The sequence below is a fragment of the Dryobates pubescens genome, chromosome 6 (assembly GCF_014839835.1).
Source record: "Dryobates pubescens isolate bDryPub1 chromosome 6, bDryPub1.pri, whole genome shotgun sequence".
Classification (NCBI taxonomy): domain Eukaryota; kingdom Metazoa; phylum Chordata; class Aves; order Piciformes; family Picidae; genus Dryobates; species Dryobates pubescens.
Window position 1 is genome coordinate 33,141,707 of NC_071617.1, and position 17,121 is coordinate 33,158,827.

At 38.6% G+C, this 17,121-nt stretch overlaps 1 protein-coding gene across 1 annotated transcript in view; it reads right to left on the reverse strand.

Moving 5' to 3' along the window:
• The window catches only part of HEATR1 (HEAT repeat containing 1), a 41,787-nt gene that overhangs the window by 21,124 nt on the left and 3,542 nt on the right, over positions 1 to 17,121 (reverse strand). The window contains exons 6-23 of the mRNA XM_054162281.1: positions 16,755 to 16,895; positions 15,972 to 16,183; positions 14,667 to 14,800; positions 12,874 to 12,982; positions 12,416 to 12,526; positions 11,842 to 11,959; positions 10,597 to 10,704; positions 10,103 to 10,198; positions 9,023 to 9,111; positions 7,976 to 8,187; positions 7,585 to 7,706; positions 6,921 to 7,118; positions 4,878 to 5,061; positions 4,480 to 4,628; positions 2,326 to 2,518; positions 1,632 to 1,804; positions 1,154 to 1,321; positions 286 to 528 (exon numbers count right to left, since the gene is read on the reverse strand). Coding sequence (XP_054018256.1) covers positions 286 to 528; positions 1,154 to 1,321; positions 1,632 to 1,804; positions 2,326 to 2,518; positions 4,480 to 4,628; positions 4,878 to 5,061; positions 6,921 to 7,118; positions 7,585 to 7,706; positions 7,976 to 8,187; positions 9,023 to 9,111; positions 10,103 to 10,198; positions 10,597 to 10,704; positions 11,842 to 11,959; positions 12,416 to 12,526; positions 12,874 to 12,982; positions 14,667 to 14,800; positions 15,972 to 16,183; positions 16,755 to 16,895 — 2,760 coding nt within the window. The remainder of the gene's footprint in view (positions 1 to 285; positions 529 to 1,153; positions 1,322 to 1,631; positions 1,805 to 2,325; positions 2,519 to 4,479; positions 4,629 to 4,877; positions 5,062 to 6,920; positions 7,119 to 7,584; positions 7,707 to 7,975; positions 8,188 to 9,022; positions 9,112 to 10,102; positions 10,199 to 10,596; positions 10,705 to 11,841; positions 11,960 to 12,415; positions 12,527 to 12,873; positions 12,983 to 14,666; positions 14,801 to 15,971; positions 16,184 to 16,754; positions 16,896 to 17,121) is intronic.

The window sequence follows — 17,121 nt, forward strand, 5'->3', positions numbered from 1 at the left end:
AATGATACAGATCTGTGTGCAAATGCAGTTTCTATTCTGTACTTGTCAAAATGGAAAAATAAAGCAAGGAGCAATTTCTCCTCCTGGTAAGCTTAAGATAAAGTTTTGCAGCCTGTTTAGATGTTTTAAACACACTATAGAGACTCTGAAAAGTTGTACTGAAAAAAAAAAGACAGGTCAAAAGCTATAGACTCAACACTGAAAGAATCCTTGTAAATTCAATCCTTAACACTGATATTTACTTTAAGCATAAAAAGAAAGTAAAGATCTGTCATAAAGCCATACCCGTCCAAGTGCTGTGATCTGAAATGGTGGAATTTCTTCATACATTTTCTTGTCAGCATGCAGACTTTTGATAAATAGGTCCAGACTCTGCTGATTCTTGCACAAGAGAGTTGCTGAATATTCATTAAACTTTCCAAGGATGAGATGCAGGAGAACAACTTCATCTTTCAACATTTCCTCAGGTTTCTTAAAGACCTTCTCTAGCAACCGGTCCAGTGCAGGCAAGAGGTGAGAAAGAATCATCTGCAAATAGAGGAAATGCATAACAGAAGTTTTTATCTGTTTTCACTTCAATAAGCTCCCAACAAAATAGCTTCATTTTACTGCAACATCTCCTCTTTGGCAATACATTGCATACATTATTTTATGCAACAACTATTCAAGAAGAAAAATGTAAGACTTATTGTGAGATTACAACAACTACATGCTTATCTCCTAGTTTGCTATTTTCCTTTTGCAAAGTAGTATTTTGTGTTTTTCAAGTACAGAAACAAGGCTTTTTTTTCCACTGATCACTGCTGTTTCCTACAACACTCAAACATGAGGCAAGAACGCTCATCCTCTCTGCAGTTTACAATCCTTTCAAGACACATGCAGCTGGAGAGAGCATAACAATGCATAATTTCATTCACTTTTGAGAATACTGAACTCAGGTATTTTGCAGATCTTAAGAGAATCCTGAATACACTAGATAAGACAAGGTTAATACATACATACTTTGCAGCACTACTGTGTATTAATAGAGATGTCAACTTAATGCCTAATAGTCTAACACATTATGGAATTATTTAAGAGGATTATTACTCAAATTGGATTTCAGCATTTCAATCAAGTGTAGAACCTATAAAACTAGAAAGGCAAGACTTACCTCACCATGAACTTCACTAAGAATTTTCATTAAGTGTCTTGCAATATAGGATGGGAAAATAGGGTTCTGTACACAATCAAGTATGTTTTCCAAAGCTTCCCACAATTTTTTCTTCTGGGATTTCTGTTTTGGTTGTGTTTCGAGCTCCTCAAATAGAGTTCCCATGATCTAGTTCATTAACAAAGTGAAAATTAAGTTCTTCTCCTGCAATAAAAATGCCTTGAAACATTTATTCTGTGTAGTCTAGATACAAACAGAATTAATAATCTGATAGTAAACTACAAGTTGATAGCTCTTATGGGACTGATATTCTCAACTCTCTGTATGCACTAAATCACTTAAATGTTTTTATAGTCCTTTAAAAAATAAATACTATAGTATACAAAGACAATAAACTTTCCCAATTAACTTGATTTCTTTTAGGAAAGGTGGGAGCAGTAGTCAAAACTTTTAAGGAACACCTTAATAACAGAAATACCTGTGTTATGTATGCAGGGTCAGACACGATCTCTTCTGCATTGTCTTCCAAATGCTGAAGAACAGGATGAAATAGAGACTCCTTTATCCCTTTCAAGGAATGGAGGCAGTTGAGAGCAGCCCTTCGAACTTCACTCACAGGACTACCCAAGTTAATTAGCAAAGACATCACCACTACAAAAAGGTTGACATAAGGAACGAGGGAAAGACAATAGAATCAAGTCAGTGGTCAGAATTTTCCTCTATCTGCCCCTGAAGAGGCATCAACATTACTTTAGAATTAAAAAGTCATGTCTTTTCACTATTAACCTTAAAACAAAACCAATATGAATCTCACAGATCCATAGCTCTGAACTTCTTCATCACAGTCCTTATATTCAAGCTCAGAAAGTTCGTATCTTGCTACTGACTGCCAGATACTTCGACCGCACAGAAAGAGAGGTGATGTACATGACTTTTTCAGTTTAGGAGCATGTTTCTAACACTCTTAAGATTGAAAAAAAAGTGGTTTCACATACTTCCAAGCTTGGGCTAGTAACTGTGGCAGTGAATCAACAAGAGAGCTGTCTCAGCCTAGTGCAGCTCAACATAATTATAGATACTCTTCATGGTATTAAATATAGTAAAATTGGACATAAACTATAAAACCTCAAGACTAAATCTTAGGATGAGAGATAGACACTGTTTTACTTTACCTAGAGATGATGGTGATAGCAGCTGTTTCTTCTTTTGGTATGTCTGTGACTCAAGTAGTGCATAGCCAATATAGAGAGCTTGAGTCTGTAGCATTGCACTGACTTCATAGTACAGTTGATTTGAAAGGTTGTAACTGTAAGTCCATACAATTGACAGAAATTTGAAGAGAACCTCTGAATCTTTTAGGTGTACCTTAAATGTAAAAAAAATACAAAGGGGGGGAAAAAACGAGAAAAAAGAGAAAAGTACTTAACTTTAATTTCTTCGGCAAATTACTACTCACAGCATCTAATAAACCAGCCAAAGCAAAGGAGTACATCGAAAGAGAACTAGAGAGCCAGATCCAGTGTCTTTGGGGAGAAAAAGTTACTGAGTAGATGCTTTTGGGTAAACACTACTTGCATGCATACACCAAATCCACATACTGCATAACAGCTGTCTTAAAGGAAAACTTGCAGTCTACAGGTATGTAATTACAAAGGAATTTGTTTTAATTGTAAGAGACTGGAAACACATCCATATGAACATCTATATAGTATGTCAACTGTGGAAGGAAAATCTTATGTGCTAAATAGATTCTATTTCCTGTTTTGTGCAGCACTAATCTTACATGTGCTCTAACTTTTTCATCAATCATACAAGGTGATTTTCAAAAGTCTGTGAAGTAGCATCTCAGAGGAGCTGAGTGTTCAATTTGCTTGTAGAGGAGTTTTTTGTGCTACCTACTCACTTCAAACTTTAGATTTTTTTCTGGATTAACTGTATAGGCTTTATAATAACAGGGTATAGAACCAAATTAACAAACACTGAATCATATATGTATAACTCACAGACACAGGACAAAGTATCCTCTCGTATCTTCAACAGTAATAACTGCTCCAAGAAGCCTCACTCAATTTAGTTTTTGCCACATCTACATTCAGTTACTGCAACTTTGCTTTAGGATGTCCCTGTCAAAATTTAACGAGGGCAGCTTCAATTCTGAAGAAGTTGCACTGCCTTCTAATAGTATTCTAAATCAATCTAATGGTCTTGCTTACTACATGTCTGGCAATGGCTAGCATGCTTTCTGTCTGCAAGGTGCTCTCTGGAATCCTAAGAGCTCTTCATTCATCAAACTGAAGTGCCCACTCAACATCCTGCAGATTGAACACTGCTTGCCAGAACAACTGATAAAGCTTCTGACACTCTTGTCTATTCTATTTTCCACACATCCATCAAGATTTAGGTTCTAGTTGTTACATTAACTGTTCCAGAGCAAAGACAACTCTATTGTCCCTTTCAACTTCAACACTCTCAAAATGGGAGACCAGCAGTACTCCACAAGCGAAAGAAGAAAATTATTGTTGCAGCTTTTGCCTTCACTAGGTCTTAGGCTATTACTAACCCCATTCTAAAAGCCTTCTGTAGTCCCTCCTCCATCTCTTCTCTGCAGTATGACCCAGCTTGCTCAGTCAAAAATCTCATCAAAGTAATACTCATGCTTTCCTGCCAACAGCTTTTATCTAGCCAATGAATCAAGCTCTGTAACAGCTCAGTACCAGTATAATTTCACTAGATCTTGGAGTGACTGATAATTAGACAAACTAATATACAAGAATTAAGATCAGAAACAAGTTGTTACTCTTTCTTTCCTCTGTATTTGTCATGTGTAATTCTTGATGAAACAGCATCAAATTCCATAACTGATGCTTTGTGTCAATGCCTGGCTTCTATTTTCCTCAGAATGTAGTTACTACTCTTGTGATCTAGAATACAGATTACCAAAATCCCTTATTCTCTTCACAAAAATGTATCACTTGCTGTGAGTGAAAAAACAGGAGGTGATGTCATAAGGAAACATGCAATGTCTTCTGAATTTTTCCTTTGAATTTTACACAGTAAGCTGGTAGCTTTGCTCCCAGATAGGACCAAAACACCTTTTAGCTAAAATGTCAAGCTCTTGACTTTGTCCTGAAAATCAATGCTGTTTTCACCTTTGCCTCAATTCTGCATTTATTTCATTTTCCATTATTATATATAGTTAGGATTAGACAGCCAGCTGCGCTAACAGCATGCCACAAGCAGTGTTGCATGATCGGTTCTCCATTTTTCTCATTCCTTAAAATTATACATTCTGACGAGTAATTCAGAGCAACAAGTGCAAAAAATACCTTGAGTAAGAGATTCATCAGTGATCTGTACTGAGTGGCATTGCTTCCCTCACTAGCTCCACATACAAGCAGGTCAAACAGCCCCAAAAGGAGGTGCAGGTAGTCCTTACTATCTTGATTCAGAGATTCGGGATTCCACCAAGTTTCCTCTGAAAAATACAGGTTATAAATAAGACAGAGTGGATGCATATGGACATTTTCAGACATCAAGAGAAAACAGACATGCCTGCTTAAAAGAAGATAAAATTTTTGGCTGATTGCATGTGCACAAGATGATCTCGATAAAAACAAGGGAAGAAGCTTAGGGAAGCAAGGGCTGCTTCTAACAAGCTCTGAAGACAGTTAACCTTCCTTCTTCACTTCATGTATATAAAAGGCAGTCAAAATCATACACCTACCTTTTGAAAAGGACAGAGGAGGTTTTAGGCCATTAATGAAGTTTTTCAATAAGAACAAGAACATAGCTGACTCCTCTGCATAAGCAGTCTGCTCACTATTGAGCTTTTCTATGTATGCAGTTAACAGATCCTGAGGCATCAAAGTTTCCTCTGCTGTTTCAACAGACCAATTCAGGGGAGTTTCCTGTGAATGAAAATTCATTTTAATGTATACTGTCAAAATTTCATGCAACAGAAGACATAAATTAGGTGCTAATATTCAGCAGTATTTAATTTTTAACCTCAAAAAAAGGTATCCTGAGGAAGTGAATTACATTTTTTGATTTTACATTTAAACTTGCATTTGCAGTTTTAAAACCTATGCCAGCTCTTACTACCATAATGAAGTGTATGTAAGTGAGGTAACAGATGTGTAATATATTGATCTCTCTAAATTTCTCTCTTCAAAGGCATTTTGTGCACAGTGTAATCCTTTCATCTAGCTTTGTTCCAGCAACATAATCCAGATCTTTCATATATTCATAGAATACATAGAATAAACCAGGTTGGAAGAGACCTTCAAGATCATCGCGTCCAACCCATCAACCAATCCAACACCGCCCAAGCAACTAACCCACAGCACCAAGCACCCTGTCAAGTCTTCTCCTAAAAACCTCCAGTGATGGCGACTCCACCACCTCCCCAGGCAGCCCATTCCAATGTGCAATCACTCTTTCTGTATAGAACTTTTTTCTAACATCCAGCCTGAACCTCCCCTGGCGCAGCCTGAGACTGTGTCCTATATACAAAAACTTTTTACAATCATCTGAGGTCAGAATAACTAATTATCTTGTATTGCTATTTGTGGGTGCATGAGTGCATACACAGGAATCCAGCCTCATTCATATAGGTTTCTTAGGAAAAAAAAGAAAGAACAAACTGTTTCAACAACAAAATAAATCAAGAAGGCCCCTGTGGAAAATACACATAAAATTAAAACAAAAATGTAGCAGAGATGCAGAAATACTCTTTCTGAACACTGTTGCTTCCCCTCTAATGGCTTCTCTTTCTGCCAGTCAATACAAATGCTTATGGAGCTGCAGGATAAACCAAACCCCAACAAATTCAGTTTCTGATATTGTTGCAAGGACTTCCTTGGGGTTGAAATTCATAGAATCAGAGTGGGTTGGGTTGGAAGGGTTCTTCAAAAATCATCCACTCCAGAGAAAGCCTTCCTGCCATGGACAGTGACATCTTTCACTAGACCAGGTTGCTCAAAGCCCCATCCAACCTGGCCTTGAACACTTCCAGGGATTGGGTGTCCACAGCTGCTTTGGCTAACCTTGTTCTAGTGCCTTACTGCCCTCATAGTAAAGGTTTTCTTCCTTATATCCAAGCTAAATCTACGCTCTTTTAGACTGAAACCATTGCCCCTTGTTGTCACTACAGGCCCTGCAAGGTCTCTCCATCTTTCTTACAGGGCCCTTTTAAGTATTAGAAAGCCGCAATAAGGTATCCCTGGAGCTTTCTCTTCTCCAGGATAACAACCTTAAGTCTCTCAGCCTTTCCTCATAGGAGAGATATTCCAGCTCTCTGACCATTTTCTGGCACTCCTCTGGACCCGCTCTTAACCCACTCTATTTCATACTCAATTGTATTTCTGTCTGGCCTCTATTAAACAAGACAGCAAAAAACTTTACTTCATGACTAAAATTCTGATATTCCTAAGATAAATAATGACACCACATGATGCCAAAGGGTAGCTGGCAGAAATGCCCCAAAATTGTGTCAAGTCCACACCACTGAAACATTAAATCAGGTGGTGAGATGGCAGGCCTAAAGCTCTGGAGTTACTAATTTTTTAATGCAGACACAATGCAGTGGTAAAATATAAGAGCAACTTTTAATGGCAGCTTTTAGTACAGTTGCCAAGTATGTGGTGTTGCTCTGAAAAAAAAAAGTCAAGATTTTTAATCCTTCTCAAGGTTTAACTTCTTGCTCTCCAATAAAAAAAGATGTCTCCATTATGAAGAAAATGCCCTCTCCAAACTGTTTGCATCTTACCTCTGCAGGATCACAAACTCTGAGATTTTTCATTTTTTTATCCAAGAAATGGAAGACTCTGATAGCCACTGAAAAGTAACTTTCCTTCATCTGGGTATTGCAGCAGCACTGAGCAAGCACTGAACCAATTATGTAAGTAGTTACTTTCTGCTGTACACTCTCAGATTCCGTTTCGGCAACATGAACCAGGTTGTTAACCTTAGAAAAAGGAGTAGAGGAAAATGACTTTAAACTGCTTTTCATTTACATATCCAGATAATCATTGTCACCTTCTATCATTGGTAACAGCAGATGTAATGGTATACTCTGGAACCTGAGAATACACAGATCCCTGTTTCTATAAACTACCCACAGGTATGTTTGTTTATTCTCTAGAATTATTCTTCAGGAAAATAAAAAATTCCTGGAATTTAGTTATATTAACCATTTTTCCAAAGAGATAAGAACTTACATTAAGGTTGAAATCTGACTTATCTAGATTGTGTTGGGGTTTGTTAATTATATGTATATATTATATACACACACACACACACGTCTATCAGCTCGATAACACACTAATGCTAAGAAGAGCACATACAAAGTTCTTCTATACCACATTTGTTCTACTACAGTGACCATTCAGAAAGTAAGATCTCTTGTGGTTAGGCTAACACGGCGCACGTACCATTTGCAATAGTAAGGGAGAGTCCCCTGAAGTCATGTTTTCAGAAAATAGCAGAACCATTTTGTTGTTGGCCACTCCAATCAACTCTGCAGGCTCGCTAGATTCAATTGCCTCTTGAAGAGCTATTCCAAAGAAAAAAAATCAGAAAATTAGACAATCTAGGCATGCAAATTCCATATTAAAACACGGGTGGGTCACTAGTATTCATGAACAGTCAGTAACATACTAGAGAATTTCTTTATTTTTTCAATGAGTTTTTAAGGAATGCCACTGATAGCATGACAGCTCGTTAGTTGCAACCAGTCTCCTTAAGTTTTTAAGCTCAGTAAGGACAACATCCTAAATTGTCACCACCATTTTTTTCCCAAATCAGTTACAAATAATGCTTTACCTTCTCGCCAACCTTTCAGTAAAGGGTGTAAGGTGCAGAGATCAGATTCTGATAGACAAATGGCCATTTTCCAATCGGAAGATTTTGAATTCACAGTAGTGATTACCATAAAAGGTAACAAGCACATTACTGCTTCATCTAGTAGCTCTTCTTTCTCTTTCAAAATCTCCTCTTCGAATAAAATTTTTATTGCTCGCTCCAGAACCTTGTACCTGAAAGAAAACAAGTCATGTTGAAGATCCATTCCTCAATCATACCAACAATAATTCTTTGCTTTGTTCTCCATTTTCCACAGCAATCTTCTGAATCCAAACAGCAGTGAGAATAAATAAGAAATTCATGGGAAATGGTATTGTGGTGGTTTGAAAGGAAAGGCTCTGCTTTCCCTCCCCCACCGAGCTAGAGACCACGGCTAAACCCAGTCGGAGAAATGAGAGTATATTTTACAAGGAAACAGATTATATGTAACACAACAAATACAGGTATTTTACAATATATACAGGAATATACAGCAAATGAACTCAACCAGAAACCAGACCCCCCACAGAGGGGGCTTCCCCCTGTGCCCCCTTCCCCCCCCTACCTCCCTTCTCCCCCAAAGAGGTAGAAGAAGAGACGAGGATGGTTAGCAGGACAGGGGAAGAAGCGGACAGGCCTGTTACAGGGAGGGAGTTAGTTCTTATCTCTTGGCAAGAAGCCCAGAAGCAGATCCAGCCGAAAGGGACAGCGAAGGAAGGAAGACTGAGAGAAAGTTCCCAGCTCCCCTGGGTCCAATCTCACCTCCCACCTCAACTTGGCCAATGAAATTCGTTTAGAATACCAAAATATTTTACAAACATTTAGCCAGTGTGCCCCTTTCTTAAAGGCACAGCCTCAAACGGCCACAGGTATGCAAATCATTGCTCATTTCTCTTGTAACTCAGCATAGATAGAGCATAACAAAAAGTATTTTAAGTGAAAAACAGTTTATAAAGCATTCTTTAGAGTTACTTCAAAAAACATCATCTTTACAGAATGAATGTAGACTGAAAAAAGGCACACACATACCACTTTCCATCCTTTGAAAGATCAGCATTCTGGAAAATGTTCAAAAGACTTGACACTACTAGTTCTGGATTTAATTGTTTCCTGTAAACCTGAAAAGTAATACAGAAAAAGAAAAGTCATTATAAGAAAATGCAAAATAATTTACCGTATCATAATGGAAAACACATCTGCTATACTGAGTGGAAACAGAGATCAAATATTATCAATGGTATTCCTCTTGACAATCAGTTAGTAAAAATATTATCAGGGTAAACAGAATTCATGAGGCTGTCCAGCATGTGCTCCTCATGTGCTAAAGGATGGAGAATTTATTTAATGCATAGATATTTAGTAAAATTCATAAACAATAAAACACTTTGCAATTAACTAAGAGCTGTTTTTATTTTACATAGCATCTGTATGACAAAAATCTTAGGCACATTAACAAAGGATTCTAAAGTTTAAAGAATCACTCATGTGCTTCTGTTCCTATTTTTTAGTAACTGAGAATGAATGAACACACAAGACCAACTACATCACTGCTAATAATATTCTCCACTACTACGAGCAGAAGCAATAAAAAAAGGCTGTTACTCTAGCTGGAAACAATCAGTGCAATGCATACCAGAGTCCTATCCAGTAAACCTGAGCTGTAGTTCAGGACTTTGCCATTATCAACTGACCAAATGACTCTCATATGGAAAAACTCAACTGAGCACTTCTCACTAGCGTAATGATTTGTCAGTGCATCATTTTCCATCCAAATGGCAGGTAACACGGTTTGTGTTTTTCTAGGGAAAATGTGCAGGATAAACAGGAAGCACACTTTAAATAACAGCCAAAGATTAAAATACGCTTTAGCAGCTACAGGGAATATTTTTTTTTTTTTAAATCAATAATTCAGGCTGACCACAAACACTTTGGGAAAGCAGGAATAGAAATCTGTGGGGGGAAAAACTGTGAGCCAAGAACCAACACAAGCTCCTAAATTTGTGCTGCTTCATCCTGACCCAAAGGGCAGAAGCCACACACTAAGGACATAAAGAGAAGGATCAAGATCAGCTAAAATCTCACCTGACATATCAAAGAATACATTCTTACCTCCAAAGAACTGAGAGCAGACATTACAACATCCTTGTTGTCATCCTTGAGCCGACCAAAAATGGCTTCTTCTATGAAAGACTGATCAAAGCCTTCCTGAAAAAATGAAGGGAGAAAAAAATAAAAAAGATTCAAAGGACAAATCCATAATTTGTTGGTAGCACAATTTACAGGCTTTTCATGAAACACCTGAAACTGAGTACAAGAAAAGTGGTAACACAATCTAAATTAACCCTTACAGGCAGGCTAACTTTCAATAGCAAAAGAAAACTAGAATTACCCCTTAAACTACAAGCAGCTTAATAAACAAGAACCACATCCAGTCTCCAAAACAGGGGGAAATGCTGACAGAAGCCAACTGAAAATACCATGAAAAACAGTGAACATATGACTAAGTTAATGTACCACTCATATTCAACTGATATGTATAGCTAACAGCTTTTTGAAGATTTTGTTTAAGTTCTCTAAGTGAAAGATTCAGGACACAAACAAACCTTTGATGTTTCAATAACATCTTTCAAATGCTGAAGCGCCAGGACCCGCACAGCTGGCTGAGGGTGATTTAAACTAAGCAGAAGGGAGGTATCAGAGTCTTCCAGAAACTGAAATACAAATTTCAGAGTGACTTACTGCACGTTAAAAATACTTGAAGTGTATATATAACAGGATAAATTAGTTGAGCAGTTTTTTGCACCGGAAGAAAATCTGTGTAGTTCAGACTCATAGAAGCATTAATTACAGAACAATGATGTTGTGTAACTGTTTCAGATTCGGCAGACAGTTTTTGGAATACAGATTGCAAAGTACAGTAACCCACAGACACCTTTTTGTCCTAGAAAAGCACTACACTTATCTAAGGATTCTGAGAAAAGTCTAGTGACAGTGCCAGTGTGACAGAGCACAGATAGAAACTCTGGTTCTGTTCTGTTAAAAAGGCATCTCTGCCAATCCAACTGCATGCACTTATCTCAGGAACCTTAATGGCTCAAAGAGAGTCATATGCCTTTGTTCTACATGCCTTCTTTTTCCGTTAACCCACTTGTTATTCAGTCACAGAATCCGTGCCTTCGTTAAATCAGTGCAAAAACACACAAAGCACTTCTTTATGTAGATTATTATTTTCCCTATGTGATTTCTGTCTTTTGGTAACTGCAAACAATAGTCACAATACTAACTACCTCTTAATAATATATTTCTTGGACAGGTCTGTTGCACTCATGGTTATTCTGTGTTAGACTGCTCTTCAATTGATTTTCAGACATGGCACAGGAATAACTCTGCAGTCACTCTATTATTCCATATTACTGATTCTAACCATTCATAAAATCAATGCAACAAAAAGGACTAGTCATCTTCTCTCAATGGAAATTTGTTTGTCAAGTTTCCCAAAACAAATACCTCTGAAATGGACAAAATCTTTAAAAGGAGGCCTTGCTGAGCACACCATGTTGTGACTATTGACCATAAATTTTAACCATAAGAAAAAGCTCACATGCATGACTGTTCATAATAAACAAAAACTTAAAAGATTTGATGGCTTATGATTTTACCCCAATTTTGAGCAAGCCACCTTCCTCCCTCCCCGCTCCATCACACTTAAGTAAGTTTGGGGTTTTTCCAAGGTTTTTATTGTTAGGAATGATGAAAGATTTTGTTTAGAAAGAAGACAGAGCAAAAATTTCTCAAAATATCAGCCAGTATAGCTAATAGCTAAGATCATGAACTTAGCTTCTACCTACCTTGTACTTGCCACAGCTCAGTGAAAGAGAAATGAATTGGTGAAAAAGATTTTGCTCAGTCTCATCTGTGCAATCTTCCAGATGCTTCTCTAATACACTGTCTAAGGTTTTAGGATATCTGCCAACAGACAAAACCCCCAACATTTTCCACAGAGAATTACAAAAGAAGATATATATATATATATATATATATAAAAGAAATACAGGGAAATATAAGGAAGCTGAATGCACACATACATCTAAACCAGCTACTTTTAAGTAGCTTTGCAAAGGCAAACAACCATTATGTCTCAACAGAGCTGAACAATACACAGACCGCTAGGATAAATAAGGCACAGAAAGGATCTTGCTACACAGAAAACAGCTGCTGTCCGTCGGTCTTTGTCCATGTATTAGTGGCAACAAAGTATGTAAGAGCAGATCAGTAAAATAACATCTGGACAGAGATTAGGAGTCAGTTATTTTTACTTTATTTAGGGAAGAATATTGTGCTTACTACGCCCAATAAGCCAAGACCGCAGCTGACATCACCACTCTAGAGATTGTGGACCTGTCACAGAAAAATGGAACTTACTTTCTCTCAAGAAGTCTGATAAGAGGGAGCATCTTTTGATTTAGTGCAGCCATTTTCACAGGATTAGATTCAAACTCTGTACCACACAAGATAAACTCTTCAAGAAACTTGCTAAAATTACAAGCAAAAGAAAAAGTGACCATTTTTTGGATAGTAGTTTTCATTAATACTATTAAGCACACTGCTAAACAGGTTAGGATTGATATGCATTACTTATTATTGCAAGTACAGATTTTGTCCTGGGCTTAAGTTTCACTCTGTCCCATCAGCGCTCGCACATGCATTAAAGCATGGCTCTTCTGGACTACCCATGTTTCAGTTTCAAAAGACAGGTTTGGCGTTAACTTGAGAAATCAGACAAACGTGCTTATATGCTAATGTCATCGTCAGGAATTAGTTTATGTTAAACAAGAAATTACTGTAGTACTGTGGAAGAATGATAATTGAAGTTAACTCACGAAGCCAACAGGTGATCTAAATCCTTTTCCAGTGGTATACTCTGAAGGATAGCTTCAAGATGTTTGAAGTAAATCTGATTCTCTGTCTCCTCAGATTCTCCTTGTTCCTCTAAGAACAATGAATCATTATAAGAGATGAGCAACAGTTTGAGAATAACTCTTTCATGTCTATTAAATCTAATAGCTCGTACCAGCATCATCATCTACTGAATTACACACACAACTCTCAGACCACAGTGTTCACTGATTACTAGCACTAATTATAATAATAATAAACCAGGTTGGAAGAGACCTTCAAGATCATCGCGTCCAACCCCTCAACCAATCCAACCCACCTAATCAACTAAACCATGGCACCAAGCACCCCATCAAGTCTCCTCCTGAACACCTTCAATGATGATGACTCCACCAGCACGCCGGGCAGCCCATTCCAATGGGCAATCACTCTCTCTGTATAGAACTTCTTCCTAACATCCAACCTAAACCTCCCCTGGTGCAGCCTGAGACTGTGTCCTCTTGTTCTGGTACTGGCAATGCTTTTATACTAATGTCATTAAAATGCCAAAGGCTGTATTGCTACCAATAAATTCAAGTATGCATTGGAACCTTCGACACCTCTTACCACAACCCATGCTAGCAACTCCCTACAGCATTCCCTGGTGTGAATATGGACCTTTTCAGCTAAAAAGATTTCCCAGTCATGATTTGGCTACTACTGCATGCCAGGCAGCCTTGCTGTCCCAAACTGTCCCCATGCACACACAGACTCAGGTAAATATAGACTGCCCCTACTTAAACTACATATAGAGTACAGGTAATCTACCTAAAAGTTATTTTGCAGTACTACAATAGATCTGAGTCAGGATTTTCATAGATCAAAATTACTGCTAAACTAGAATCACAGAATAACCCAGGCTGTAAGAGACCTTTAAGATCGAGTCCAACTGTAACCCAGCTACCCTGACCACTAAACCATATCCCTGAAGCACCACATCAACACACTTTGTGAACACCTCCAGGCATGGTGACTCCACTACCTCCCTGGGCAGCCTGTTCCAACACCTCACCACTCTCTCAGTCAACAAGATTTTCCTAATATCCAATCTAAACCTCCCCTGGCACAACTTAAATCCATTTCTTTTCATGGTATCGCAAGTTACTTGGGAGAAGAGACCAATACCAACCTCACTACAGCCTCCCCTCAGGTAGAGTGCAATAAGATCTCCTTTTAGCCTTCTCCTCTCCAGACTGAACAACCCCAGCTCCCTCAGCATGTCCTCATATGACATGCCATCCAAACCCCTCACCAGTTTCACTGATTTTCTCTGGACATGCTCCAGGACCTCAATGTCTTTCCTACACTATGGCAGCCAGAACTGAACACAGTACTCAAGCTGTGGCCTCACCAGGAGTCAAGTACAGGGGCACAATCACTTCCCTACTCCTGCTGGACACACTGTTTTTGATATAGGCCACGATGCCGTAAGCCACTTTGGCCACCTGGGCACACTGCTGGCTCATGTTCCACTGGCCATCTACCAACACTGCCTGATCCTTTTCCACCAGGTTGCTTTCCAGTAGCGTAAATCAACATCTGATTAAAAGCAGTATAGATACAACAATACCTAAAATAGCTTCCTGAACCAAGAAAAAGCAACACGCATAAAAGCTCCATGACATCTTCATATGTATTGGTGCATTCTTAATGGCAGAAGCTAGAATTACATAGTTATGACACTGACTGGGGAGACATCTTTCCTGAAAAAATCTGTGCAAACTGTAAGCTAACTTACCTATATCACTTCTCGTGACAGTGCGAACAAGGTGAGGCAACAGGTAGCGCAGAAGAGGAGAGATATCATAGTCTGCTGAAAGGCCTTGCAAAACTGTCACCAGTTCTGGGATTTTGCACAGGTAATTAAATGGCCTGCATAAATAGAAATTCAAAAAAACATAAAATATGTATGCTCATCTGAGTTACCAACACTTTCAAACCGTGCAGACTTCCTAAAGAATCAATTCTCAGCATCATGTAATAGCCTCATTGTAAACAAGTAAGATGATTCAAAGGGTTCCACTACCTCATTACCAGAGTTTACTGGTGCATTTAATATCCAAGAAGAAAACGGCGTACTGCCAGCCATGCTGAGCAGTGCTGCTGCAATGGCACAGTGAAGATACCTGCTAGTACACAAAAAAGTAATTCTAAGGATTGCATGAAGAGACACCCTTGTATTGCGGGAAGTGCAACTATTACACAAAAGGAAGGGAGGAAAAAGAACAGCTAAATAACAGGAGATCTTCAAAGAGAACAGAAGCAATTATCCTTCCTGCTAACAAAATATTTCTTTCATCTTGTCTCCTTTTATGCCCACCTGGCCGGATACTGCATAATGCATCAATCATGCTTCTCCTTAGTTCCCCACACCTTAGCTTTTAACTCGTACCTGGAAGGTAGTCACTGTACTTATCCCAGCAAAGATTTATTCCTTTGGAATACCCATGCTAACATCTTTGCCAGCAAACTCCCTGTACCACTGTACAGGTACTTCCATAACTGTGTTCAACCACACCTTAACAGCACTAGACAACTGTGTCAGGGCAAGGCAGATAGGCTGATGTACTTCCAGAAGAACATCTGACTTGTGGAACCAAAGAAGTGGTGGAACAAAAGTACTTACACTTAATGAGTCAAACTACACAAACTCAAAGCCCTTCCACTGAGGGAATAGAACTTCTTTTTTTAACAAGTTATTACACATCACATTTGCACTACCATCATTATGCTGGCTTCTTTTGCAGTGTTCCTGCTTTCAAGAAAACCTCTTAATGGCAGAGTTCAGTTTTGCAGATTGACCATAGGCTTTCACTGATGGAAGTGGCAGAAAAGGGACCAAAAAATGACACTCACTTCTTAGCTGTAGGGAGCACACCGATTTTTAAGGTAAGCCAAAGAAACTGCTGAGCCCCTTGAAATGTCAACTACAAAACTTGCTAACAGTAAAGTATTCCTTTACTGAGGAGGAAAAAACCATCAAATTATCCAAGTGCAGTCTCAGCATCTAAAAAGTGAGAAAACCCAATTCATGTAGACTTACTTTTTCCCAAGTCTGTCTCCTTTCTGAGTTTGTAGAAGTAGGTTCAAGCACGATACCCCATCCCTGAGTAATGAGGGCACTTTATCTAAAGTCTTGCTTATCTGTACCATCAAGGAATTCACCAAGGTAGACTCAACTGTCACTTTTACTGTCATCTGGCAGATTATCATGTACGTTGCAGCTCTGTAATCCTGTACAGAGGATTTCAACCCCTAAGAAGAGAGATAAAGGTGGATTTTTAACACACACAAATGCACACACGTATTTAAAAGTATATTAACATAAAAATATTTTTCATTCTGACATCATGGACTCATGCTACCTCCTCCATGTGTTAATTTTTTAGGGATGTATAGATAGAGATTTCAGGAGGAAAGAGTTGTCACACAGGGCGCATACATACAGAAGATACAGTCACTGACTGCTGCTCTTCATTAACTAGCAATAATCCTGTACAAAGGATGTTAAAGCAAGCTGCATACCCTGACTCCATTTCCTCATTGTTCAGCATGGTAAGTATTTAAGGCAGAGGTTCATTAAAATTCTGTATCTATTTCTCACAGCTCCATTCCTCACGCAGAGTAGGAAACAGAGTTCTGAAAGTGCTCATCTGAGGTGTGAATAGTATTCATGGACCTTCACCTGCCTGATTTTTCAAAGCAGGCCAAGAGCAGTACAATATCACTTTACACAGACTGTCCCTCTTAAATGTTCTCTGCAGACACATATAGACAGAACACAGTACACTCCATCACATGGGAAGGAAAACAAAGCTTCAAATACCTTTTGAATGTAAGGGAGCAGCATAGAGACTATAGCATCTGTTATCTTCTCTGCAGCTCCAAGCGCTGATACAATGGTGGAGGCATAAAACACAAGAAGAACTCTCAGTTGAGATGAGTTGCCAGGACACTCTGAAAAGACCTGGACCACATTAAAATCAATTGTTCAGACACCAGAGAAAAAAGTGGAAATGTGCTTACCCCCAAACCAGTAAAATATCAAAACTCCATCATATGTGCTCTACACATTCCTGCTGGCATACCTTAAGTCATCACCTTGTCCTAAGCAGGGGTTACTGCTCCCCTTGCTGACAAGGTATGGGATTAACTCTGCTACTGTACTTAGTCATAACAAGGTTGTCTAAATC